At 46.7% G+C, this 27,460-nt stretch overlaps 1 protein-coding gene across 7 annotated transcripts in view; it reads right to left on the bottom strand.

Annotated features, from left to right (window-relative positions):
* Positions 1–27,460, bottom strand: part of ARHGEF10 (Rho guanine nucleotide exchange factor 10) — a 1,140,991-nt gene that overhangs the window by 854,431 nt on the left and 259,100 nt on the right. For all 7 annotated transcript variants that reach the window (XM_078647916.1, XM_078647912.1, XM_078647917.1 and 4 more), the window contains one exon: positions 9,298–9,354. In XM_078647916.1, the coding sequence (XP_078504042.1) occupies positions 9,298–9,354 (57 nt within the window). The remainder of the gene's footprint in view (positions 1–9,297; positions 9,355–27,460) is intronic.

The following is a 27,460-nucleotide window of genomic DNA, read 5'->3' as shown; positions in this document are numbered from 1 at the left end:
AGGGAAGCCTCGCAAGGCTTCTCGGGCTCAGTGGAGCCTGCGGGGGCGCTGCCACATAGCGCGACAAGTGCCCCAGGGGTCCCGCTATCGGTGGCAAGCAGGATTCAAGTTCCTCAGCTCTCTCTCAGACCCAACAGGTGAGGAAGCTTGCTACACGTCACGGATCAGTTTGGGGATATGCAAATCGTGTATTAGTCCAATGGAAGATCTTCTCTTCTTCACTATGACGAGGAGAGGGGGTACAAATGGGGAGGCTCTTTTAGAATAAGTCCACAGAGCTCTTCCTCAGCACTAGTCCCCTATCCCTCCTTACTGGACAGATTAGGGACCCAGGGGAACTCTTAGGTCAGCTCCCAAGGCAGGGTTCTTCACAGCTCCCAAGGCTACTAAAGTTAACCCCTTCACCTATCTATCCAGGATCAGCAGGATGGGCTAACTTGGCTAGGACAACAGGACCTAGGAGGTGGGAAAGCCTTGATAGGGGGCTACTCTTGTAGAGGGAACCACCCTTCAGAATCCTACCCCTACTAGACCTCAACCTTCACTCTAGCTGCTCCTCACTGACAGACAAAATGGCTGTCCAGCATTCCGCCTTTTATAGGCTGCCCTTCAGTGGTCCAGCATGGACCAGAAGGTTCTGGAATGCCCTATGTTAAGCTATGGCCAAGTTCTGGGTGCGACAGTTGGGGCAGTTGGAAGCCACCATTTTGTGTGGTTCCAACTTTCCTGTCAGAACAGGCCTCTGGGCCTGAGGTAAAAGATTATGGGGGGAAGAAAGAACACCTATCCCCTTGACCAACACCTAAAAAGTAGTAGACACAAAAATAGTAAGGATATGAGGGGCAAAAAGGGGACAAAATAAAGAATAATGAGGAGGGACTGCGCAAAAAAATCCAGACAGGTCTAACACGCGTCCCCCCCAGCTGAAAGTGGGGAGAACTACCCAACCCCTTGGGAGTCCTCTTCACTAAGGCGGAAATACCTGGAGAGACCGTCTGCATTGGCGTGGTCCACTCCAGGCCGATGTTCCACCCGGAAGTCCATTCCCTGTAGGGAGATGGACCACCTCAACAGCTTGGGATTTTCCCCCTTCATTTGCATCAGCCAACGAAGGGGGCGGTGGTCAGTCTGAACCAGGAAGTGCGAGCCAAAGAGGTATGGCCGCAGCTTCTTCAGAGCCCACACCACCGCAAAAGCTTCCCTCTCAATTGCACTCCACTTCTGTTCCCGGGGAAGCAGTCTCCTGGATAAGAAGACTACAGGCTGATCCAGGCCCTCTTCATTTAGTTGCGATAACACTGCCCCAATGCCATGTTCGGATGCATCTGTTTGAACAATGAACTCCTTGGAGAAATCGGGAGCCTTCAGGACCGGTGCTTCACACATTGCCTGCTTCAACTTTTCAAAGGCTTGCTGACAAGCCTTTGTCCAAACCACCCGTTGAGGTTGTTTCCTAGAGGTGAGCTCTGTGAGGGGCGCTACAATAGTGCCATACCCCTTCACAAAGCGACGGTAGTAACCTGTGAGGCCCAGGAAAGCTCGGACCTCAGTCTGTGTCTTGGGGGGTTCCCAGGCCATGATTGCCTCAATCTTCGCCTGCAGGGGCTGCACTGACCCCCTACCCACCAAGTGTCCAAGGTATACAACCGACCCCTGCCCAATCTGGCATTTGCTGGCTTTGATGGTCAATCCAGCTTGTTTCAGCGCCTGGAGAACTGCTTGCAAATGTTGCAAGTGGTCCTCCCAACTGCTACTGAAGACAGCAATGTCATCCAGGTAAGCAGCCGAGAAACCCTCCATTCCAGAGAGGACCTGGTTCACCAGTCGCTGAAATGTGGCAGGGGCGTTCTTGAGCCCAAAGGGCATCACACAGAACTGGAAGTGTCCCTCAGGCGTGGAGAAGGCTGACCTTTCCCTTGCTCCATCTGTCAAGGAGATCTGCCAGTACCCTGAAGTGAGGTCAAAGGTACTTAGGTATTGGGCAGCTCCTAGCCGGTCAATTAACTCATCCGCCCTGGGGATGGGATGAGCATCAGTTTTAGTAACTGAGTTCAGTCCTCGGTAATCCACACAGAACCTCAGTTCTGGTGTGGTGCCCGGTGGGGCGGCTTTTGGGACTAGCACCACCGGACTGGACCAAGGGCTGCTGGACGGTTCTATCACTCCTAGCTCCAACATCTTGGCAACTTCGCCATGGATGCTAGCCTTCACCTTGTCCGACAGCCTATAGGTCTTGGATTTCACTGGGGGGCTGTCTCCTGTGTCCACATCATGGGTACACAGGTGGGTTCTTCCCGGGACAAGGGAAAACAGTGAAGAGTACTGCCCCAATACCTGTCGGCAATCCTCTCGTTGCTCAGGAGTGAGAGACGGGGAGAGAATCACTCCCTCCACCGACCCATCCTTCTCTTGACATGAAAAGAGGTCTGGGAGAGGCTCGCTTTCTGCTTCCTCAGCACCATCAGTCACCAACATCAGGATGACCTCTGGCCTCTCATGGTGGGGTTTGAGGCGATTGGCATGCAGCACCCGTAGGGGCTGCCGCGGGGTCTTAAGATCCACCAAGTAAGTGGCCTTACCCTTTTTCTCCAACACCTCAAATGGGCCTGTCCAACGATCTTGAAGGGCACTTAGCTCTCCAGGTTCCATCACCCATACTTTCTGGCCAGGCTCCAACTCCACCGAGTGAGCATTTTGATCATACCATTCCTTCATGACTGCCTGACTGGCCTCCAAGTTGTCAGCAGCCTGCTTCCACAACTTGGCCATCTGGCTTCTGAAGGCCAACATGTAGCTCACCACATCCTGGGGAAGTTTTCTGGGAGACTTCTCCCATCCATCTTTCACCAGGCTGAGAGGCCCACGCACAGGGTGCCCATACAACAATTCGAAAGGGCTGAAGCCCACTCCTTTCTGCGGCACCTCTCGGTAGGAGAACAGCAAGCAAGGTAGGAGGACGTCCCACTTCCTCCGTAAGCTCTCTGGCAAACTTCTTATCATGCCCTTCAGGGTCTTATTAAACCTCTCAACCAGTCCATTGGACTGGGGGTGATAAGGAGTGGTGAACCGGTAGGTCACCCCACACTCCTTCCACATTGTCCGCATGTAAGCGGACAGGAAGTTAGTCCCCCTGTCAGACACAACCTCCTTCGGGAATCCTACCCTAGTAAAGATTCCCATCAGGGCCCTAGCTACCACAGGTGCAGTAACAGTCCTCAGAGGGATGGCCTCTGGGTACCGTGTGGCATGATCCACCAGAACCAGGATGAACCTGTGACCAGCTGTTGTTGGTGGATCCAATGGCCCTACAATGTCGATGCCCACCCTTTCAAAGGGGGTGCTAACGACAGGAAGTGGTTCCAGAGGAGCCTTTAGCTTCACCCCTGTTTTCCCACTGGCCTGGCAGGATACACATGTCCTACAATATGTGTTGGACGCCACTTTCATCTGAGGCCAGTAAAAGTGGAGGACAAGCCGTGCAAAGGTCTTGTCCTGGCCTAAGTGTCCTGCCAGTGGTATCGCATGAGCCAATTCCAGCAGAAAGGCTCGGTATTGCTGCGGGACCACCAAGGCCCTTGATGAGCCAGGTAGAGGTACCTTGGGTTCACTGTAGAGGAGGCCATCCTCCCAGTAAATATGGTGGTGTCCCGTAGCATCACCTGCTGCCTGGGCTTCAGCCTGACGCCTCAGTCCCTCAAGGGTAGGGCACTCCCTCTGCCCCTTACAGAATTCTTCTCTGGTAGGACCTCCCTCCACGTGCCATTCAGCAGGGATGGGTAAGTCCTCCAGAGAGTCTACTCCCCCCTCCACGGACTCCTGGCCTACCACCGCAGGTGGCCGATCTGTCACATGGGGCGTGGAAGCCGGAGCAGGCTGTCCCTGTCTCTGTTTCTGACCCTTTTTGGCAGCGGGTTGGGCCATTGTTCCAGGCTCCAACCCAGGCGAACTCCCTCTCCGGGCAGTCGCAGACCGTGTGCTTACACAGGCCCAGTCAGGTGTACCCAGCATCGCAGAATGCGTCCGGTATTCCACCTCTCTCCAAGTGTTGTGCTCCATGTCATTCCCCAACAGACAATCAACTGGCACGGCAGGGCTTACGGCAACTCGAAGTGAACCTGCAACCCCTTCCCACTCAAAGGGAACCTCAGCCACTGGATAGTGGCCCATTCTGCCGTCAGCCATCGCGGCGGGGTGGAGTACATTAGGAACAACCTGCTCTGGAGACACCAGTTGACTTCTCACCATAGTCATACTGGCTCCTGTATCTCTCAGAGCCTCCCCTCTTTGGCCATTGATGGTAACCCATTGCCCATACTTTGTAGTATTTGGGGGCACCTGGATCTTTGGCACCATCTCCCGCTATCCCAGGGACACTAAGGTGACACCCGCCCACTCATCCCCCTTATCTAAGGGCAACTCCTCCCCGAGCGCTACACTAGCTACTCCCGGTGACTTTCCTCCGGTGGGAGGGGGTGGTCTCTTTGGGCATCTGACATCTCCCTTATATTGTCCAACACCACCGCATTCAAAACAGTGGAGAACCCTTGGCTGCTGGCTTTGGCCAGGATTAGGGTTTCTGGGCGGATTTGCCCTAGGGGTGAAACCTGCTCCCTTACCTTGGAAATTATTTTGGGGACCTTTGGAGAACTCCTTCTTTTTATCTCCTCCCTCTTTCTTCTGGGGGGCGCCCTGTCCGGCTTTTTGTGAATCCCCTCCAGTCCCCTTGGAGGACACCCGGGTACTTGCCCAAGTGTCCGCCTCCTCTGCAAGCTTCCGGGGATCGGTCAGCTTGCTGTCCACCAGGTGTTGGCGCAACTCGGGAAAACATTTCTCGAGGAGGTGTTCTTTCAAAAATAGATTGTACAGCCCCTCATAGTCTTTTACCTCGATGCCCTTGACCCAACCCTCCAAAGCTTTCTTGGCGTAGTCTAAAAAGTCTACCCAATTCTGGGTACTCATTTTGTGACTTCCCCTGAATTTTTGTCTGTACCTTTCAGGGGTAAGTCCAAACTTTTTCACCAGTGCCACCTTCATGGCAGGGTAGTGGGTTTGCTCATCCTGCTCCAGAGCCAACAAGGTGTCTCTGCCAGCAGGTGGCATGTATTTATACAGCCCACCTCCCCAGTGAGTTTCTAGGATCCCGTGAGCCCTTAAAGAAACTTCGTAGGCGGCCAACCATTTGGCAATGTCATCACCTGGGGTGTAACTAGCGATGACATCTTTAGGTAAATAGGGTCTGGATTCCCTGGTGTCCACTTTCTTTTCGCTGCCACCATTGTCTGGATTGGGAGACCTACGGTTGAGAGCTTGTAAGTCCATCTCTTTAATGGTTCTCTCATGAGCTAACCTCTTGTCCTCCCTTTCCATATCCATTCTGGCTAGTTCTAACTTCATCCTCCTCTCCTCCCTCCTATCCTCTAGCTCTGCGTCGGTCAAACCCCTCTCCGAGACGCTGCTGCCCACCCTGGGAGGTGTCCTGGGACCTGTCAGTAGATTCCCCCCTCCCGCTTGGTACAGCATTGCAGTCTCAATGACAGTGTCCCTGTCACTCCCCTCTGATTCTGGTACCTCCCCGGAATGAGCCTCCACCCATGCCCGAATGCTTGTCAGCAGCTCGCCTTTCCTGGCACCCTTTTTAAAAAACACACTTTGCTGCTGGCACCAGTCCTTTAGTTGGGTCACAGTATAGTTATCCAGCTCTTCCACATTTATCTCCATTTTTACTAGAGTATAAGCTTTTCACACAGGAGGAAACCAAAAGTGTCCTGGGGTCAACCTCCACCCACCACCAGAAATAAATTTAGAAAAACAAAATTTAAATTAGGAGGGCCGCAGGGAGAAAACTCCTGGTGTAGGTTAGTGTATTGCGTTGAATTACTAGTGAGTAGCTGCAACCAAGTCAGTTATCCCACCGCTAGGCACCAAATGTTAGAACCTGGGGTAGCCTGGCCTAGGGCAAGACATATACTTCAGAGGCACAGTGTTAAGGTTGCAGACCACCCAAAAGTAAATCCACGCAATATCACACAAAAATAACGCTACACCAATAATGTGGAAAAATAAGTACTGCTTTATAAAAATAATATACTCTTTGTTTTCAAAATATACCACTTAATACATTTCAGGTTGTCTCAGTAATAGCAAACACTTTTAACCGGCTAAGCAATTTACCAAGTAGTTTTAACAAAACAGTACATTTGTCATTAATCAGGTGAAATCACAATCTGCTAAAGATTTGGGGAGAGAAAACTAACATTCAATATAAGCAAAAACAGATGTTATAAAGGTATTAGCTTTCTTTTTAGCAGAGTCACTGGCATTAAGAATTCATAATAACAGTATCCTTCAATGCATTCATAAGTCATATGCCCAGTAATTCTATTTCCAGGATTACTAACTCTTTCTCAATGTTTAATTATTAAGCAGCAAGCTTTACTCTGAGCTACAACCTTCAATTGATCAACAGACTCCTTAATGCTGCTTCCCAGCCTGGGTTCTCCAGGAAGGAAAAACGATTAGTGCCTTAATCACTGCCCTGGAGATGCTAGCGCCGCTTCCCCCAGTAATTCCCCTCCTTACTTGTACATCAGGGCCGGAATCGTCTTGCACCAGACTTTTAAGAGGACAGTAGACAAAAAGGGGGTCGGGGAATCAGGCAGGCGAGGCCCTCACTCGAGCCAGCTCCTCAGCGTGGCACTCGAGTGAAGGGAAATCAGGGCTGATGTCGCTTTTGTTCCTCCCGCCCCTACCGGGCTTCTCCTCACTCTCTCCCTGCCCGGGCCAGCTCCTCAGCGTGGCACTCGAGCGGGAGGGAAAGGACAGATTCTCTAACAGCTAGGGACGCCGGCGAGCCTCTTCTGTACTATCCGGCGGGGGCTGCTGCTCCCGCTGTCATGCGCAGAAGGCGCCCGCTCTGTTAACTCCTCACGCTGCGCCTGCTCCTTGAAGGGACGCTACTCACGGGCCTGCTCTCTCTGGGTGCCCCTCCTTCCGGGGATCAGCCTCCAGCAAAGCATGCGCGACGGCGCCTTCACTTCTCCACAGCGCGGCAGGTGCCCCCAGGGTCCCGTTCACGAAGGGAAGCCTCGCAAGGCTTCTCGGGCTCAGTGGAGCCTGCGGGGGCGCTGCCACATAGCGTGACAAGTGCCCCAGGGGTCCCGCTATCGGTGGCAAGCAGGATTCAAGTTCCTCAGCTCTCTCTCAGACCCAACAGGTGAGGAAGCTTGCTACACGTCACGGATCAGTTTGGGGATATGCAAATCTTGTATTAGTCCAATGGAAGATCTTCTCTTCTTCACTATGACGAGGAGAGGGGGTACAAATGGGGAGGTTCTTTTAGAATAAGTCCACAGAGCTCTTCCTCAGCACTAGTCCCCTATCCCTCCTTACTGGACAGATTAGGGACCCAGGGGAACTCTTAGGTCAGCTCCCAAGGCAGGGTTCTTCACAGCTCCCAAGGCTACTAAAGTTAACCCCTTCACCTATCTATCCAGGATCAGCAGGATGGGCTAACTTGGCTAGGACAACAGGACCTAGGAGGTGGGAAAGCCTTGATAGGGGGCTACTCTTGTAGAGGGAACCACCCTTCAGAATCCTACCCCTACTGGACCTGAACCTTCACTCTAGCTGCTCCTCACTGACAGACAAAATGGCTATCCAGCATTCCGCCTTTTATAGGCTGCCCTTCAGTGGTCCAGCATGGACCAGAAGGTTCTGGAATGCCCTATGTTAAGCTATGGCCAAGTTCTGGGTGCGACAGTTGGGGCAGTTGGAAGCCACCATTTTGTGTGGTTCCAACTTTCCTGTCAGAACAGGCCTCTGGGCCTGAGGTAAAAGATTATGGGGGGAAGAAAGAACACCTATCCCCTTGACCAACACCTAAAAAGTAGTAGACACAAAAATAGTAAGGATATGAGGGGCAAAAAGGGGACAAAATAAAGAATAATGAGGAGGGACTGCGCAAAAAAATCCAGACAGGTCTAACAGTTTACTAACATAAAACATTGTCATGCTATCTGGTAGCCTGGACTTTGCTGTTTGTTTTGCGCCTTGATGCCCCTTGGGGCTAAGTATGCGCGGTACAAATTGTCATTCATTCATTCATATCCATGTAAAAGGGTGGTTAGAGCAGAACTCGGGTATCCATCTATTCCAGTGAAAAAATATTATGAAGCCATTAATACGAGAAACATCAGGTAACAGGTAGAATCAGGTACATCTTAGTAGCTGCTATTACATTACGACAATTAGTACATTATAGCAGTGGTGATAGGAACTGGTTTATCTAGAATCAATCAATGAATCATCATGGCTGTAATAAACATTTGCAGGTCGATGAAGTTCGGGTGGTTAGATTAGGTCAATTACGTGCAGTATGCTTGGTTTTCAGCCTGTACGGCACACTAATGAGACACTTGTTACCTGTTCATAACATAGGGCCCTATTAGGATGGCGGACGGACCTGCGTCCATCCGCCACCCCAGAGGTGGAGGGACCGTCCGCAGGGGCAGCGGCGGTCCCTCCGTGAAAATTAGGATGTGACAGCCACCCTGGCGGTCACATCCTGTATGTTTAACATTGCGGCGGGTGCTGCTTCAAGCAGCACCCGCCGCAATGTTAAAAATGCAAGCAGTGTATTTGCATGCACAAAGCGGCAGGCACCGTGCGGTGCCTGCCGCTTCGTGCATGCAAATGCAGGGGGGGTACCATAGGTACCCCCATGTGCACCCCCACCCCCACCCCCTTCACCCTGGGGGCCCGCAACGGGCCCCCAAAGAAAAGACCGTATGCCTTTTCGTGGCGGCATTGCTGCCGCGGAAAGGCATATAAAAATGCAAATCCTAATATGGCTGGCGGTGTCTGATAGACACCGCCACCATATTAGAGCTTTTCCGCTGCGGTCTTTCGGGCGGAAAAGCGGCGGACGGTCTTGCCGTCCGCAGATGACCCCCCGCCATCCTAATTCGGTGGGGGTTATTTCTCTGAACGCAGCGGTGAATCCGCATCCTCCGGGCCGGCGGTGGCTTCCGCCGGCCCGGAGGATGCAGATTCACCGCAATCGTAATCGGGCCCAAAGTGCCCTAAACGGAGAGTGGGGTAAAGATGGTGCTATTTTAATTCATTAATGAGAAATGAAATACAAAATGAAAACATCCTTATTTTTAGGGAATATTATCAATTCACAACGACAGTGTTATATGAATACAGAGTTACATATAATAATTATGCAGGCAGCATGCATATAGAAAGCAATTATACAGTCACAGTTTATTAATTCACTATGTTTAAAAATCACACCTGTCGTAGAGCCTGAATTTTCTCTTGGGACATCATCGTAAATAACTTCATCGGGGTCTAAAAGAAACCAAACACAGTTTTACAATTTGTGTGACAATCGTAAAAAACATTGCATTCGATAATCGAATAATTCAAATATCTACTTCACTCTGAATCAGTGTAATTTTTCAATAGGAACATGAAAATGTCTTAGAAAAAAGAAAGTTGATTATATCTTCAAAAGTGTCTCATGGCACATTAGTTTACATATACACAGGGGCGTGGCTGTGCAGGCCAACATGGCGGCCGTGTATTTTTTTAGCTCCGAGCCGGCCTAGGCCAATCCTGACCCTATCGCCTACCTAAGGGGTCCATTGCAGCTCATTATACCTAGGGGGATGTAGCAGACCCCCCAGGTGCAGTTAATTCTGGGCTGTCATGTTCTTGGGGGCACATGGGGATTGGCGTAGTCTCAGGGGCAGGCTGCAGTGATCCCACATGCAAAACCGCAACGGGAGGGCGGCCCTGATGACCAAGAATCGTATGTCAGGCGAGCGACAGCAGCTGTATACTGGCACACTCACCAGCTTCTACAAGACAGGGGCCGGGACACTCTTGGTGTGGTGCGGACCGGCAGCCAAGGAGGGCAGTCCGGTGCTAAAAGAAAAAGAACCGAGAAGTAGGCGCTACACCAGGCACTTGTGTGTGGGTTATTTCCCCTAGGAGTGCCCAGTGACAGGAGTCCTGCTGTCCCATATAGCCAGGCCTAAGAAGTTGCCCTTTTTTTTGTCCATACAGGGAGCCTTAACCAAATGGGGGCACCACTCTTCCAGACAAAGGTGATGGGAACTGGCACACGTATCGATGGCGGCCCTGAGTGAAGACTTAACCCTGTGGACCCATCCGAGGCTGCCAGCTGACGTAGCCAGTACGGAATGCTGCAGGATGAGGTGGCCCGGTTTTGTGATGGCATTCTCCTAGAGGTCAGTAGAACCTTCTGAACATTCCCAGTGAAATTCCACCCCAACAGACATACCGCTCTCGCCCCCCCCTCTAAAAGAGAGGAGCACAGATTTGTTGTGCATATTGAAGGCCTCCGTGGGCACGAGGGAGAGCTTTTATGTGCACCAGGGGGCAGAACTCGTGATGGGGTCCACTTGTGCAGTGCAATCTACCTATGCTCAGAGTGTGGGGCCAACCAGATGGCTTTGTGAGGAGCTCTGCCGTGGCCCTAGGAGTAGGTGCACCCTCCCCCCGGTCAGAGACAGTTGTGTCTGTTGACCTACCAGTCTGCCTACCAGCCCAGCCTTCCTCCGTCAATCTGAGGTGTCAGCCTGAGCTCCGGTTGTAGAAGTCTTGCATGGGGAGAACCAGCTCTAGAACCCGTGGGGCACCTTCATCTGATCCTAAGTAAGGCCTGGAAAGGGCTTGTGAGCTGGATTAGCCTTACTACTAAACAGGCTCAAGTGCAACCCTTACTGCCCACAGAGGCTTGGGACATTCTTGAGGTGAGAAACTTGATCCAAGACAGTGTTCAAGGCCTAGGCTGATGGTACTGGAAGATGTAGAACTGGTGATGCACCCTCAATAGCTGTACATCACCTGAGCCCCCTGGAAAGTGTCCTTGTTTGGAGGGGCCTACTAGAGGGCGTGCGACCAGTCTAGTACCAGCTACACCCACCAGGCCGAGGGGGGATGCTGTACCCATCAAGGGCTGAAATCCTAAGCATTGAGATAGGTGAACCTAAAGCCAAGGCCCCAGCCCCCAATCAAGTATGCTGGAGGAGCAGCATGACATCCAGGACATACAGTGGTCCCTTAACCCCTTCTACACTCACAGCAGTTGACATTGGACAGAATCCTTGGGGCCATTGAGAACTCTAATATCACCCTCCACAGGGAGATCGGTATGGTGTTGGGGGAGTTTGGCATGCTTCGTGCCGACCACCACAAATTGGCGTATAAGGTTAAAGACTCTAAAGCAGCCACTCAGGTCTTGCAACTGGCACAATAGGCTGGTGCGCTAAATGGAAGACATAGAAGGGTGCAACAAATGCAACAACATCCAAATTGTGGGCCTCCCCGAGGGATCTGAGGGACCGGATATGGCAGCCTTCCTCAAGAACTGGCCCCACTCAACTCACGCAATTCTTTGCCCTAGAATGGGCACACAGGGTTCTGGCTTAGCCTTTGGCCATGGTGCACCCACCTCAGCCAGTAGTGGCTAAACTATTGCACTAGACACCCTAATGCAGCGAGCATGGACAGACAGGCCAATCAAGTGGACGATGGATAAGCCAAACGGGTCTCCTTTTTGGAGGTAAAAAGGGCACTATGAGAGAAAGGGCTATGAAATTCACTCCTTTCCCTGGGAAAATTTAAGATCATGATGAATGGCAACACACATTTCTTCTTTTTAAAATTCTTTTTATTGAGAAAAAAGCTGGGTATATCAACAGCATTATAATTGTTCGATATGAGGAGACAGCGTATGAAGAGACCATGAATGATAAATTACAGCAATCTGTATTATGATCTTAAACGCACCTCTGCTAATTATTGACCATTCAATTTCCAGCAGGGGCTTGGGAGTTAAATAGTGGTGGCGTACATATATTTCCCTCTGAAAGAGTTACATTTACCCCATGTCTGTGACCACTTCTTCGACCAGCCCCCGCTTTCATATATTGTCTTTTCTGATATCATACACCAGTCCATATCATCCTTCCATGCTCTGAGTGTTGGCGCCTCGGGCTCCACATAGTTTTGTGATGTAATGTTAAGTTTAGCCATTGTCATTCCCAAATTAACCCAGGACATTTACTTTATTATTCAAATCTGTGGCTCCACATATATTTAGGATACACTGTTTGGGTCTGGCTCCAGTCTAGTCCCTAATGTTTCTCCCATTGCAGCATATAACCAGCCCCCAGTATTTCTTTACGGAGTTGCACTCTCAGACTATATGGTAGAATGTACCTTCCTGCCTACAGTGCCTCCTACAAGCCAGAGACCTGAGACCAATCTTAGCTAATCTGTGGCATGAGAAGTACACTCTGTGTAGTGCTTTGAACTGTATCAATTTGAATCTCGCAGAAATATCCACCTCTTGGGGTGAGGACAGTGCTTCCTTCAATTCTTCGTCATCTAATTCCTCAACATCTTGTGCCCAGTGTTCTCAGAGTTGAAGGAGTAGGTTTGGGGAATTATCAATTAACTTCTTGTAGGTCAAGGAGATCGCCCCTCAATCCATGTAGTCAGTGAGAATTCAGTCTTTGAGCTGTGAGTACTCCGGGAGTTCCGTTCCCCCCCCCTTGGGGATGGCTGCTTGGTGAGTGTGTCTGATTTCTTTTTATCTAACAGTTCAGTACCTGCTAGGTCATATTCTGTTTGAAGTGTAACGAAGGGGACCACATCTCAATGTCTCCACAAATCGCCCATATGTGAGATACCTAAAAGCTCCCAATTGTCGAAGCCCTTGGTGTTCCTCAGAGTTTCCAATCGCCAAGTGTCACATATTGGGGTGGCTAGTGTAATCTTGTTGTCTCAGCCTAAACATTTGTTTACCACATTGCTAGACTTGAAGTGTATGTTTGCTAGGACCTGTTAGCTTGAGCCATGTTGGTGAGATGTAAAGTACCCTCTCGTATCTACCACCTGGTAAAACCAATTTGTCCATCCTATATTTTTTTAATTTATTTATAAAGTTTTATATAGCGCGAACTTGATCCCGAAGGATATCAGAGCGCTTTACAATTTGAGGCAAAGGTAACAAATCAGAACATTAGTCTAACATGGGGAATCTAACATACACCTGGACGAATGAAGGATGTGCTAGACGATGGAGCACAATGACTCAAGGGGAGCAAAACTCAACAATCATTTACAGGAACAACAACCAAAAACAATGATCATATACAAGAACAATTGACACCATAGTATGTCTGATGTACCCAGAACTAAATTCTGGACACTCAAAACTCACGCCCTTCATCTCTCAGCACTCCCAACCCATGTTCTGCCTCCTTCCATCTTCTCTCCACACGTGTAGCTTTTTCTGTATTCATGACTGCAAGGCAAGTAGGAGGGGGAATGGTAATGGACTCTGAACCACTCAAAGCACTGGGGCCTTTTTGAAGGTGGGATGGTGCTGGTTCATCGTGGGGTCTATGTAGGCATTGATTAATTACCATAAGTTGCGATGCCCAGTAATATTTCTGAATGTTGGGGAGTCCAATACCCCCATCGTACCACCCCTTACCAATTTCTGTGTGGCTATCCAAAGGGGCTTGCCATCCTATAGGATTGTTCTTTGCTCGCTCTCTATGGCTTTGAAATAACAAGCTGGGACCAGGTTTGGTGTATTTTGTAATAAATATAAAAATCTAGAGAGTGCAGCCAGCATTCTAACTACTTGCAAGATCCCCTTACCTTCATCCTTAAAAGTTGAAAAAGGGAAGCAACCATATCAGTTATTTTCATGGACTACTACTAAAGAGATTCGGGAAGGCAGTCATGTACTGCCTAATATTACTCAAACAACCACCGATTTACTATAAGCACAGTTGCCAGAACCCCCGATTGTGAATGAGGGAGGCAACTTAACAAGATCATGAGACTCCATCTACCTCAACTCCTAATTTCCTGCTGCCTTCGTTGCCTTCTCCGATTGATGAATGATATGACTTTGCATCAGATCATAAATGAATTACGGGAGAGGAAGATCTCGCCAGAAAAGGCTCATAAGGAAACTAATGAGCACCTCAAGCAAATTAATGAGAATCTCCAGCAACTATCCTCCTGTATGACACAGGTGGAGCTCAAAGTTTCTTCACTAGAGGACTCTTCTAAGAACCAAGACATTACACTACATAAAATGCAGATTGAACTGGAAGATCTCCAACTAAAGATTGACAATGTTAAAAATAGAGCTTGACTTGTAAATCTACGATTTGTAGAAATACCTGAATGCTCAGAAGCTGGTTCATCTGCTGCAAAGCTGATCTCTGATCTGATCCATAAGCATGTATTGCCAGAACAGACAGTTGAAGGAGGGGATCTCACCCTTGATCGGGCACATCTGGTCCCATCAATTCGCCCATTAAATGCCAAATACCCTCAAACTATTGTGACTAGCTTTGGCGATGTGCGGATAAAAGAATAGAGCCTATCACAGGCAATCTAAAAAAATCCTTTTCCAAAGCAGAGAACTTTTTTGTTTTGTGTTTTCGCAAATATGTTGATTCTAGCAGCACGAAGGCAAACTGAATTCGTTGGACTGATTAATGGATTATGGATCAATCCAAATTAAGGGTGTTATTTAAAGGTCATGCCCATGTATTTTTGTCTGTAGACAGACCTCAAAAGTGTTTGCATATAGTGAAAGAGGGAGATGGGTAAGGCAGAGTTGCACTCTTGAACAAAAATGTCAGCCATGCGATCAACAAGAAGAGAACGGTATAGGGGTGACGCAGGGGCAAATTCAATTTTTTTTAGTATTATTATATTTGTATTTATTATATAAGATAAAATAACCCCCAATAATCTAAGCCATCAACTTCTCCTTACGGGAAATAAGCTTATGAGTACCATTCCAAAGTACTCATTTAAGGGAGAAGGGAGGGTAAGGGGTTTGGAGAGGTGGAACAATGGTCCCATGATGGGTAGGGCCTCTAAAGGGAGAGCTGAGGGGCTGGAGGTGCACAGGTGTTTGGGGGTGAGAGGACGAAAAAGAGAAAAGTTGCAGTTAGTAAATTTTTCAAGTCTCCAATTCAAGGTTCCAAGAGGAAACTTTTTTTCATTCTTAATATGGTCTTATAATTTTTTCCACTAGAGGGAGATAATAGGAAAAAAAGCCAGTAGAGATATAGGCTCTACACTGAATCAGAATGGCAGCACAACAAATGATTAGGTTAGCCTCATGCAATATTAATGGGGCCAACAACCATACTAAACTTAAATCTACTTTTCAGTGGTTGGTATCGGCCCAAAATCAGAATATTTTACTTCATGAGGTGCACTTAAAAAAAGAATAGGCCCCCTGCAGGTTACCCATCTATATCTCCCATGCTTTTTTGCATCAATAGGGGCAGCAATTAGGGGGGTAGCAATTTTGTTTACACTGCATTGCCAGGGAGAAGGTGTACAGATTATTAAAGATGACAGCGATAGATGGATTATAGTAAACTGGAAGATGGGCAACCAGATCTTTCAGAGAGTTGGCTTCTACAGACCTATACCGGACGCTCTCTGGAACCTTCCTGGCTATATTATTCTAGGGGAGGGGATATTAATGTATTGCAGAACTTACAAAGAAACTCTTCACGTAAGAATAAAGTCCAAAATAAACCCAGAGTAGCTAGAGGTTTGGCTACTTTGATACAAGATTTCGCTTTACTTGATCCCTGGCGTGTCCAATATCCCCAGACAGGCAAATATAACTGTTTTTCTAAAAGTTTCAACTCCGATTCAAGTACTGAGTTTTATTTAATCTTGCATCACTGGGAACAGGGTAAAGCCTATATTCTATAAAATCCATTTACTGACCATTCAGTTCCAGTAAATGAAATTAAAGTCAATCTTACTAGGCAAGAATATCCTTGATGGACTCTAGATAAGACACTATTAACCGAAAAAGAATGGGTTACAAATATGCGGGTTAAGATTAGGGATTTTTTAGAACGAAATAAGGGGTCTGCTTCGTACTTCTCTATTTGGGAAGCTTGTAAAGCTTATATTAGGGGACAGATAATATCTTATAAAGCTAACATATCTAGAGTAAGGAAGATTACTGTTTTGGCCTTGCAGTGGGACTTAGATCAAGCAGTTCATAGACACATAATTGACTATTCTCAAGACACCAAAAGTAGATTGGAGAAAGCTAGATATTAGCTAAAAGCCTTTTATGAGTCTAAGACTATTGTCATTCAGAATACATGCTTTCAAAAATTGTATGAAGAAAGCGAACATGCTGGCAAATTTCTGGCCTGGTCTATAAAAAAGAGAACTAATAATGCTATGATTAAATCAATTTTCAATTAAAATAGAAATCAATCAGTTGATCAAGTGGCGGACATCGGAGCTGTTTTTCACTCCTATTCTAAGAAAATATATACGTACCTATCTCCGCCTTCCTTGGCTTCTGTAGAAGAATTTCTTAAATCTATAGAGGTACCAAAAATGACCAGTATCCAACAAGCCCAAATAGTAGCTCCCATCACAGTCGAGGAAGTCCAAGAGGCCATTAAGGATTCTACAAATGGGAAAGCATGTGGTTGCAATTGTTTCCCAGTTGTATTTTATGAGGTATTTATGAAGCAATTAGTAGAAATCCTTGCCGAATTATTCAATGCAATGTTAGAAAGAAATCAGGTGCCCAAGTCTTTTTCCGAGGCAGCCATAATAAGCTTTGTTAAAAAAGACAAACCTACCGATAATCCAGGATTTTATCTGCCGATTGGCTTACTCAACTGTGATTACAAAGTGTTCACAAAGATTATGGCAGCTAGAATAACCATCTCTGCGAAAGAAGGGGTTCACAGAGATTAGTCTGGCAGGGAGAACTATGGCAATTAATACACATTTTTTAATCCAGGCAATTGATTAATATATGAATAAAAAGATAAAAGCAACAATCATCATGATAGATGCTGAAACAGCTTTCGATTTAGCTCCATGGCAAATTCAGTTTGCAATTCTTTTGAAGTTTAATTTCCCCTTACAATTCGTAAATGTATTGAAAAACATATATAGCAACACTGAAGCCAAGCTTATAATAAATCCTCAAACAGTAGGATCATTACAAATTAGACGAGGCACTCTGCAGGGGTGCCTGATGTCAATGGTGCTTTTCACATTATTTATAGAACCTCTAGCATCTTTGTTACGGCAAGATCCACAAATCAAGGCACCTCTGCCGGGAGGCACTTAACTTAAACTTTTTGCAGACAATATAATCCTATACTTGGCTGCGGATAAACAAAATATTTTGAATGTCTTCAAAAAATCAAATCTTTTTTGTATCTAGGGGTATATAAGATTAATCATTCTAAATCTGAGGTTTTACGTTTTTAAGTGGTCCGACCGCATTCTTCCATCTGATATGCGTAACCAGGTCTATTGGACCAGTTCAATCAGATATTTAGGGATATATGTGTCTCATGACTTTTCGCAGCTATACCAGTTTAATTATGAATCAACACTTTTGAAGGCCCGAAACCTTTTAAAACATTGGCAGGCCTTACTTTAATAGGGAGAATTGCTGTTACCAAAATGATGATTTTACCTCTTTTTCTCTTCATTTTTTCTAATGTACTTATCAGAGTATCCGTCAAGTTTTTTCAGGAGATAGACCAAATGCTATGTCATTTTGTCTGGTCTGGCAAGAAACCTCGCACACAACTTGAGACTTTACAGCTATCTATTCAAGAAGGCAATCTGCCACTCCTGCACTTTTAAAAATAATATCAGGCAGCGTTTTTCGATTGGTGTACAAGATCACTCACTAGACACAATTTGGGAAGCAAATTTTATTTGAAACAAATGCTTCTAGAATCCGGCACTCAGCTTGTTCCATTTATTAAAATTCCTAAGCTTCCCAAGCGTAGCAGATACAAGACACCTCAGGCTATTTCTGATAGATTTTTTTCAATTGAAGGAGTATCAGTGTATCCCCTTCCATACTGAAATTTTGATTGCACATAGTAGCGGGATAGGACTCCATATAAGTCAGAAAAGTATATCATCTTGGGAAAAGGTGGAGCTACATTGCTTTAGGGATTTTCTTATAGAAGGGACAATAAAATCTGGGAATAAAATAAAATCGACCAATCCAAGACTCCCTTCCACATTACTTTTTTTCTTTTTTTCAATTCCGTAATTTTTTAAGTAACTTTAAATTCCCCCCAGATGCTCTGGCAAATCTGATTAGTCATGCCTATTATGTGAAGGAGACAGGAGGGGCAGGGAACTGGTTCCAGATTTTACTGGATCACTTGCATGCAAAACTACTACCTCAAGCATTACAAAAGAATCCGAGCTCCACAGGCTGCATAGATATCCAAACATGGAGAGCTTATAATAGTTGGGCGCACAAAGCTGTAATAGGGGGCCAACTTCAAGTGCATGGCTATTTTCGGCAAATGCCACCTCTATTATACCCCATCTCGCCTCCATAAAATGTGTTCTTCCATTTCGGGAGCATGTTTTAGATGCAATGGGTCCTAAGGGGATAGGTCCCATATTTGCTTTTCATGTCCAGCTTTAACTGAATTCTGGGGAGCATATCTTTCACTGGCTTAGCAACAAGCTCCAAATAAACTTAGCCCCTGAACCGAACACTGTCCTTTTAGGAATTATCGATATACTCAACATGTCTGTTCAACAATGACAGTATATTTTTATTGCATCACTTGTCACCAAATCCCTGATTCTGCAAAATGGAAAGTGGCTGAGCCCCCAAATCTTTCTCAATGACTACTTAAGATGTCTCGAATTGAGGCAAAAGAGACATTATATTCGGAAAGAGAAGGAGCTTTAGTTAGAAAAAATTATAGTTGGGGCGGGAAGTAGGTTTAGATTGTGAGGGCAATATTGTCATGAATCATCCTTTTCTTTCAATAAGGAGAATTGTAAAATCAATATGAATAGATCTTACTGCCAGTAAGGCTTTGTCTGTATAGGTTTTGATTTATGGAAATTTGAGGGGTATCTATTACGTATACTAACGATACTAGTATTTTGATGAATTGTCGGTTTATGCTTGTTTTCACTAACAGCTATAATAATATTTTTTTTAAATCAACAACAACAAATCTGGGGAGTTTAATCATCTTCAATAGGGAAGCAAGTCCCAACAGAGAGAACGGAATGGACCTCCAGTGCAACACATCTCCTTCTAGTCTTTTGTAGTAGGGGGTAAGAGATTTTGATCGTAAAATAATGCTGGGTTAGTGATAATAGGTATCGAAACCCCTCCGTTGTAACGTTTGCCTCACATCCTCTGGGCAAGGGGGTTGTACCATTCAATATGTAAATAAAAAACTTTGTCTGATTGACTGTATACCCAAAGTATTTCCCAAAATGTGTAAATATGTTTAGGACTCTATTCAGTGAGGATTTGGGAGATGCCAAGTCCTAAAGCACATCATCAGCGTAGAGGGAGAACCGATCCTGCCACTCTCCCATCCAGCGCAGGTCTCTAATCAATGGATCACCGTAGATACAGGTGGCCAGGGGTTTGAGTACCAGGGTGAAAATCAAGGGTGATAGGGGCAACCTTGCCTCGTCCGCCTTCCAAGTAGAAAAATTGGAAAGGGCTTATCGTTTGTTTCAGCCTGCGCTAGTGGGTAGCTGTAAAGGAGTTGCAGCCAGCACATAAAATTTGGCCTGTCTCCAGTCTTTTCCAGTACTGTAAATAGGTAATGCCTTTCAATGGTGTCAAAAGACATGTTGCATCCTCTCTTTGTGCCTCTACGTGCCCCCAGCATACCATTTAACCTGTGAAGGTTGAGTGCAGTGTTTCATCCTGACAGGAAACCTGACTGATCTGGATGTACTCGCTTCGGGATAATCTGTACTAGACGTGAAGGTATGCCCAGACATGGGTCTCTTGCTCACTTTGCCACTGGATTCAAGAAAGCCTGGCTGATGGGGGTGTTACCCCAATCTGGTCCCAGGATGCTTGTTTCTGATTCAGGGAAGACCTGGCTTGGCAGTTCGGGCTGGACTGTTCCCATGAGGCACAGAGTCAAGACTGATTTGGATAAAGCTGGGTCTGAACTGAGGTGTCGAAGTGAGCTAAAGAACGATGATGGATTCAACCCAGATCTGTGACTGGGGGGCGAGTGTCGGAAAAGTTTCATCTCCTTGTGTTTGCTAGACCTGAGGCTAACAAATGTGCCAAAATCTTGACTTTCGCATTAAGCAGAAAAATGGGCAATAAGAAGAGCAGCAGTCTTGTGGTTTGCTTTCTTAATGTATGACGACAATTATGGCTAATTGTTGATCTGCGAGAAGTTTACCCATTATCCAGCTTTCTATGTACATGTTCTTTAATTAGGCGGCGACCCTAGTAGTCACCATCTTACAGAGCTCGATTGAGAGGCCATTAGGTCTCATCGCTTTCAATGAGCTAAGTCCACGGATGGTCTGAGCTATTTCTTTTTCAGTGATGGCGGAATCTAGTGGCTTTAAGTCTGTCAAGCTGAGACTGGGCATGGGCATGCCCACCAATAACTCATTAGATGCTTCCCCAGTAGAAGCGTTATTTGGGGAGTAGATTAGTTCGTAGTAGGCAGCAAAATCGTCTGCTATCAACTGTGTGTCATGAAGTGTCACCCCTCGATCCGTCCAGAGTTTGGTCACTAATCTACTTGCTCGCTCATGTCTATCAAGCCATGCAAGTAGTTTTCCCACCTTGTCTCACGCATCATATATTGTATGTCATGTCACTCTATCCTTTGCCCTAGCAGCTTCGCTAACTAGTTCTTTATATTCTTTCAGTTTGATACTCAATGTATGCTTGACTAACCCAGAGCCGTCTCCAGGCAGTTCCCCCTTCAACTGCATAATTTCATTTTCTACTTTATCTACTAAAGCACATTTTTTTTCTTGACCCCGACAATCAAGGAGATGGCTTGTCCCTTGGCTACTGCCTTAAAGGCTGCCAGGAAATTAATGCAGACACCACCGACCAATCGTTTTTGCGAAAATAATAATCTATCTCTTTTACATCCCGTTCCTCACCTGTGGTAACTTGAGTTATCCTCGGGTCAACCATTGACAACTTCCCATTTTGTCTTGTTCCTGATGTACAGAACGCCAATAAAGGGGAATGATCAGAGATGCCCCTCTCCAAGTGGCGTACGTCCTTACATCGTAGAGCCTGATCCGCCAATGCAAGTATATAGTCAATTCTGGAAAGACTATTATAGCCCCAGAGTGGAATCTAAATTGTTGCCCATCTGGGTTGTGAGTTTTCCAGATGTCTACAAGTCCCAAGGCCTCAAGAAATTCAGAAAATGTGATGGTTTGTGGCAGGAGCCATGGGGGGCAACAATGATCCTGGTAAAGTGACATTAAAATATCCCCTACGATCAACCTACCCACTGGGAAACTCAAAAACAGGTCTCCCAGGTCCTGGAAAGCAATAATATGGAGTGCCGGAGGGATGGAGATCACAACAATCATAATAGGTTGGCCCTCCCAGACCCCGGCCACCACCATATATCTTCCCTGTGTGTCTAACCAGGTATGGTCTATTTACTGGGGAAAAGTGCCACACATATGTATTCCCACCCTACTAGAACCAGTGGTGAACCAAAGAGTGAGTCACCAATTTGTACCCCCAACGAGTCTGAGATTTACATGTGTTGCCCATTAAGTGTGTTTCCCGTAGCAGGACTACATCTGGTGAGAGTCATTTTATATATTGTAGGACTATCCCATGTTTGAGTTTGTCCCCCAGTCCATTCATTACTAGGAAAGGAGTTTCAGTCCCTTATCCTTTATTGTGTGTAATCCACCATTGTGTCCCCAGTCTGGGGTGTGGTGGGTTTGCTCTTCAGTGTCCTGGCTTTCAACCCTAAATTCATATCTTTCCCTCTGTATTGTTTCAGGAGGATATGTGTTTTTAATAAATCTCGTAGAGATAGTGTTGCACCCTGTACATATGACCTCATTTACCCTTATGTCATCAAAGTTGTGAACTATATGAAGAGTAAACATAAAACCCACCTTCCTGCTTCCCTGCAATCCGGGTTTAGAACTACCCATCCCCCAATTATGCAGAGTGCCTGTCGCCCCATCCACAACTAGTCTACAAGAAGAAAAAGAGGGAGGGTGACTATGTCACCACAGCACAAAACCATGCCCCCCCCAATTTATCTTCACACTATCTGCTAGATTTGTTCTAATAAGAAAAAAAGATATTGTCCAATAGCTGCCGCTTTGGCCACGTGGCCCGAGGTGCTCAGACTGGCATCCCAGGAACCCAGATCCGGCATCCGATCAGTCTGTCTGACTGACTGAAGAGCTTATAAAGCACACTTTTGCCGAGGCGTCTTGGCGCTGGGTGAATATGATGCAGACAGCAACAGATCTTTAAGACCTTGAAAAGAGCCAGGTCTTTATCATTTTCCTAAAAAAGGCCCTGTTGGATTCTAACCTGATTGTCACAGATGGATGCTTGGTAAGAGAAACCATTTCCAACCCATCTAGCTCTTTTTATTCTAGGAACACAAACCAATCCTGTGTTGGCAGTCTATACAGGAGCTTCAGTTGTCTTTATCTTCAAGATGCACTGTTTTGGCGTTGGTTGCTCCGTGGCCGCCATGGTCAGTTGTCTTTATGGAACTTCTCTCTGCATGGTCTGAGGCTGTTTCCCCCAACCATTCTCCAGCTGTCAAGCCTTTCTGTTGCCATCTCTGGAGTCCCAAAGAACCATGTCTTTTGTTCCGCCTCGGTCCGCAATCTCGCCAGAAACAACATGGAATATTTCACTCATTATCACGCAGTGTCTTCTTGACCACCAGAAAGGATCTACAATGCTTCTGAACCTTGACCGTGAAGTAAGGAAAGAAGGTAATCGTACTGTTTCATATCTGACCGGGGGTGGGGGGCACTCCACAATGTCTGTAGAATAGCATCCTTATCTCGGATATGGAAGTCTGCCAGGCAGGGGCCTCGGAGGAGCCCCAGGTTTTGAACTATCCCCTGGAACCCTGTGGGCCGTCTCAATCAAGAAGTTGGACAGGCCATTTGGCGGCAGATGGCGTGTCATGAGTCCCTCCACAAAGGGGTCGGCCACAGGCCCCTCAGCCCACTCAGGGATTTTAATGTTGTTACAACGTGATCTGCCCTCATAAGTCATACAGTTTTATTTCTAAATTGTAGATGGAAGCCTGCAATTCTTTGATTTGATGTTTCAGCATTCTGAGTCTGACTGGAGATCCGTAGTGGTCGTTTCAATGCTTTTGGCTTTGTCACTCATATTTTGAAGGTTGGCCCTGATTAGAGTTACCTCAGGTGTGATAGAGCCCATTCGGTGTTCAAGTGAAGTACATACTCCACCTATAGCCTCCATAAAGTCTTTGAGAGTGAGTTTCCCTTGTTCAAAAGCACTTTTCTCTGTGGCGGCTGCCCTAACGGACGCCGAAGCATCAGTGTCTGGATTCTTTAGGGTTGTATATTTATCTAGTGTGTTTTGGTGAGTGTTTTTTTGCCCCTTGTCACCAGGCATCGTGTCCGCCATTGAATACATTTCTGACATGAGTTGCATGATTCCCCCAGGTAGTAGCCGCCGCCTGACCGAGGGGGCAGGCTTACCCACCCGGCCTGTCGGGTTTTACCGGGGCATTGGGAACCACTCTCCGATAGTACCACAGGTCTTCATTCCACAGCTGAAGTGGGTTATTGCTGTCCAATACCTTTTTCGCAGTCAGTAAAGCGTATGAGGCCACAGAATTTAGACTATTGAGTGGAACTCAGCAACATACAGAGTGATTTGACCCGGCAACACGCATTGGACACACCTGGAAACCTACACAGCCAGAGAATGGACCGGTCAACAGGAGCAGTAGGCATAGAAAGACTATGGTGATGTAAGCATCTAGCTTGGAGTATCCCCCACCGGTGAACATTGCAGAAACCATCCAGCACATGAGCTGATAGGGACAGGGAAGCAGCTCTGCAGCTAGCGGATACCATATTTGCCCACGGCATCTGACTCTGAATCTAGCTAAGCCTGGGGTGCCATTCTGAAGAGGTGGACAATAAGAACCAAGAACAAACAGCTCCCATATAAAGGTGATTCCTCAATCTGCAGATGACCTCCTGTAGCACCTCTACCCGGTGTGACAAATGCGTGTTGGGGAAATGGCACCAGGGAGTGCTGCTGGGGCTCCAACCTGCGCACAAGATTTACTCTGAGATGCGTGCTGAGGCATCCCACAGGTGTGGTGGTGAAACGCACTGTGGCCGTGAGTTTGACCTTTCTCTAGAGCCTAACCCACACTGCCATTCCGCAGGTGCCGGAATAACGCAGATATTTGCTACTTGCACCTCAGCTTATTAAAGGTTGCGTGGCTAGTCATTGCTGTACTACTCTGGGGCTGGAGAGTTGGGGTAAATGTTGTTATACTATCTCGGGTGGGTATGATAAGAGGTGAATTATGTGGTGTGGGTGAAAGGGGATGACTGAAAAGTGGCCATATTACATGAGACTACATTGCCCACACATGACATGACATAACATTCATGACGTGGAACATCTGGAGGATGGGGTCGGCAATGAAACAACACAAAATACACATGCATTTCAAGAGGCTTCAGAAGACACATCTCATTCATGTGGAAGAGAACCAGCTGTGGTGCTGCTGGCGGGGGCAAGTACACATCACAACATATTCACTGTTCGCACTTTGGGTCCTCATTTGGTTAGGCTCGGGGTCCCCTTTGAAAGAACATCTGTTAAAATAGATAGAGAAGGCCGATACCTGTTGGTAGATTGAAGACTGTGGAGGTGCCAAGTGGTGTTGGGAAGCATATATGCACCGAATCAAGACCATGCACCCTTATTATAATAACTCACAACACAGCTGAGGTGAATGTCGGTGGGAGGGCTGATGCTTGGGGCGACATTAATAGTGTATTAGACACCACCCTGGACCAATCTACCCCGCCGCTCCCAGGGGTACTCACTGAAAAAACTTCTGAAGGCCTGAGGGACTGGTTGACACACTGGGTACTGGAGGTTGTATGGCGCACATAAGATGCAATAGATAGGGACTACTCCTTCTATTCTAATGTATACCAAGTGCACACAAAACTGGACCATTCTGTCTGTTCCAGAGACCTATGCCATTATGTCATGCACAGAAAGTACCTAAGCCACACACTTTCAGATCCAATTGTACCACACTCTTATTATTATGTCACCCGACTGACAGACTCCCAGCAATCCCGATGTAGTGGCTGCATACATTGGCCCTCTCTGATGTTCCTCTTCGGGAAACCTTATGGGAGGCCATAACACAGTATTGGCCCTCAAACCAGGGAAAAGCCTTGAGTGAATAAATGGAATGGGAGGCACTCAAAACACTGGTAAGGGAACACTGCCTGCGCCAGTAGGTGGGGATTCACTGCGGCTTTGCTCATAAGCTCACACGATTAGAGGTAACACTCCATAAGTTGGATAAATAGCTGGGGCTGATCTGTCCCCCATACAAAGGCTATGTGAGGCTAAGGAGCAACGTAACATAGCACTGGAACGCCTTAGATACCAATATTACAAGGACTATGTAATTAGGGCCCACAAGGAGGAGGGCCGACAGGACAGGATATTGGTCTGGCTTCTCAGACCAGAGGCTCCTGTCGTGAAGCTACTCTCCCAGAGGGAGAAGTCTCTCTACACACCCAAGGAAGTTAACTCTGTGTTCAGAGACTGCTATGTCTCGCTGCATAGTCCCCCTCCGGCGGACTTCCCTAGGGCCCATGAATAATTGCTTGAGACCCTGGCACCTTCCTCAGGATGTGGCGGAGGGACCAATTATGGCATTAGAAATTGCAAATGCGATTAAAAACATGGCGCACATTAAATCCACAGGTCTTGACGGTCTACTGGCAGAGTTCTATGCGACCTGTGCTGGTGAACTGATGCTGAGAATGGAGGCTCTCTACGCAGAGGAGCTGTCATCCGGGTAGCTCCCAGACACAACTAGGGAGACTCTGGTCATCCCTCTACCTAAACTTTAGCAGAATGTGGGACTTTGTTTGAAAAAGCAACAGTCTCATTGTTTTACATGACCAACTTCCCTGTTCCAGCTCTCTCCAAGATTCATCTCCCTGAGCCCTACTACTGACTAACCTCCCAACGAAGCAGATCAAGTGAGTTGATGCCATCCACAGTGGGCCCCCTAGAGAATGTATACACAAGAGGGGTGTAGAGTACACAAAATAAAAGCCACAAGACAAACGTAGGAAAATCCATAAATTGGAAAAAACTGCCCTCACTCACATACCGAAGTATGTGATATGCTTCATCATTGGGCCTGCTTACAATACGCCCTGGTGTAGCCACACTCAGGGCGGAGCATAAGGGAGGGGAAAAATAATAAATTCCACACAACACTACAAGTAACCAAAAGACACAAACAACACGTAACATATAATGTGATGAAACCTGTTCCAATCACCCTATGATTGAAATAAATAGTGCGAGGACCCTACTGATACTATTGCAAGGGAGATCATGACTATGGTGGAAGAAGCAAGAACAGGAGATTGGATCACGGAGCATGAAGCGGAGTTCCTAATAAATCAACAACCTAGGACTCCGTACTTCTATATTCTTCCAAAATTCCATAAAACAGTAAGACCCCCTCCCGGTAGACCCATTGTCTCCGGGATGGGGTCTTTACTAGAAACCCTATCGCAATTCTGCGATTTCTTCCTCAAACCGATGGTCCAACAACTGCCTACATATGTAAGAGATACCTTGGACATCCTTAACTTGCTGAAGGATGTCTCATTTGATCCTAATACGGAATTTCTCATAGGGCTTGACATTGAAGCCCTTTATACGAATATTCCTCAGTTAGAGACTCTTAGAGTCTTGGAGACATTACTTGTGACAGGGAATGGCTGTACCAAACACCACAAGCATTCATCCTACATTTAGCTGAAATAGCCTTGACAAAGAATTTTTTCGAGTTCGAAGGGGGCCTATATCTTCAAACCCACGGAACTTCTATGGGTAGTGTATTTTCCCATAGCCTAGCTGGACTTTATGTGGGTGCATTCGAGAAACTGACTATCCTAGACACTAATGGACCTTGGGCCACCCACCTAAAGTTATGGCGACGTTACATTGATGATGTCTTGGTGATTTGGAGGGGTGACAGAACATCAGTATATTTGTTTTTAGAATGGCTAAATGCACAGAATCCTTTCCTTCACTTTACCTCTAGTGTAACAAAGGAGAGTTTACCATTCCTAGATCTAGTCATAGAGCCATGTGGGGGGCCTTAAAAACCAAGGTATTCCACAAGCCTACTGACAAGAACGCTTTATTAGTGTTTGAGAGCTTTCATCCCCGCTCATTACGGGAGAACTTACCAGTTGGCCAGTTTTTCCGACTACGTCGGAACTGCTCGGACAGAACAGATTTTTAGACGGAATCCGACAA

The sequence above is a fragment of the Lissotriton helveticus genome, chromosome 6 (assembly GCF_964261635.1).
Source record: "Lissotriton helveticus chromosome 6, aLisHel1.1, whole genome shotgun sequence".
Taxonomy (NCBI): Eukaryota; Metazoa; Chordata; class Amphibia; order Caudata; family Salamandridae; genus Lissotriton; species Lissotriton helveticus.
Note: the sequence above shows the minus strand (reverse complement) of the source record. Positions and strands in the feature narration are given on the sequence as shown.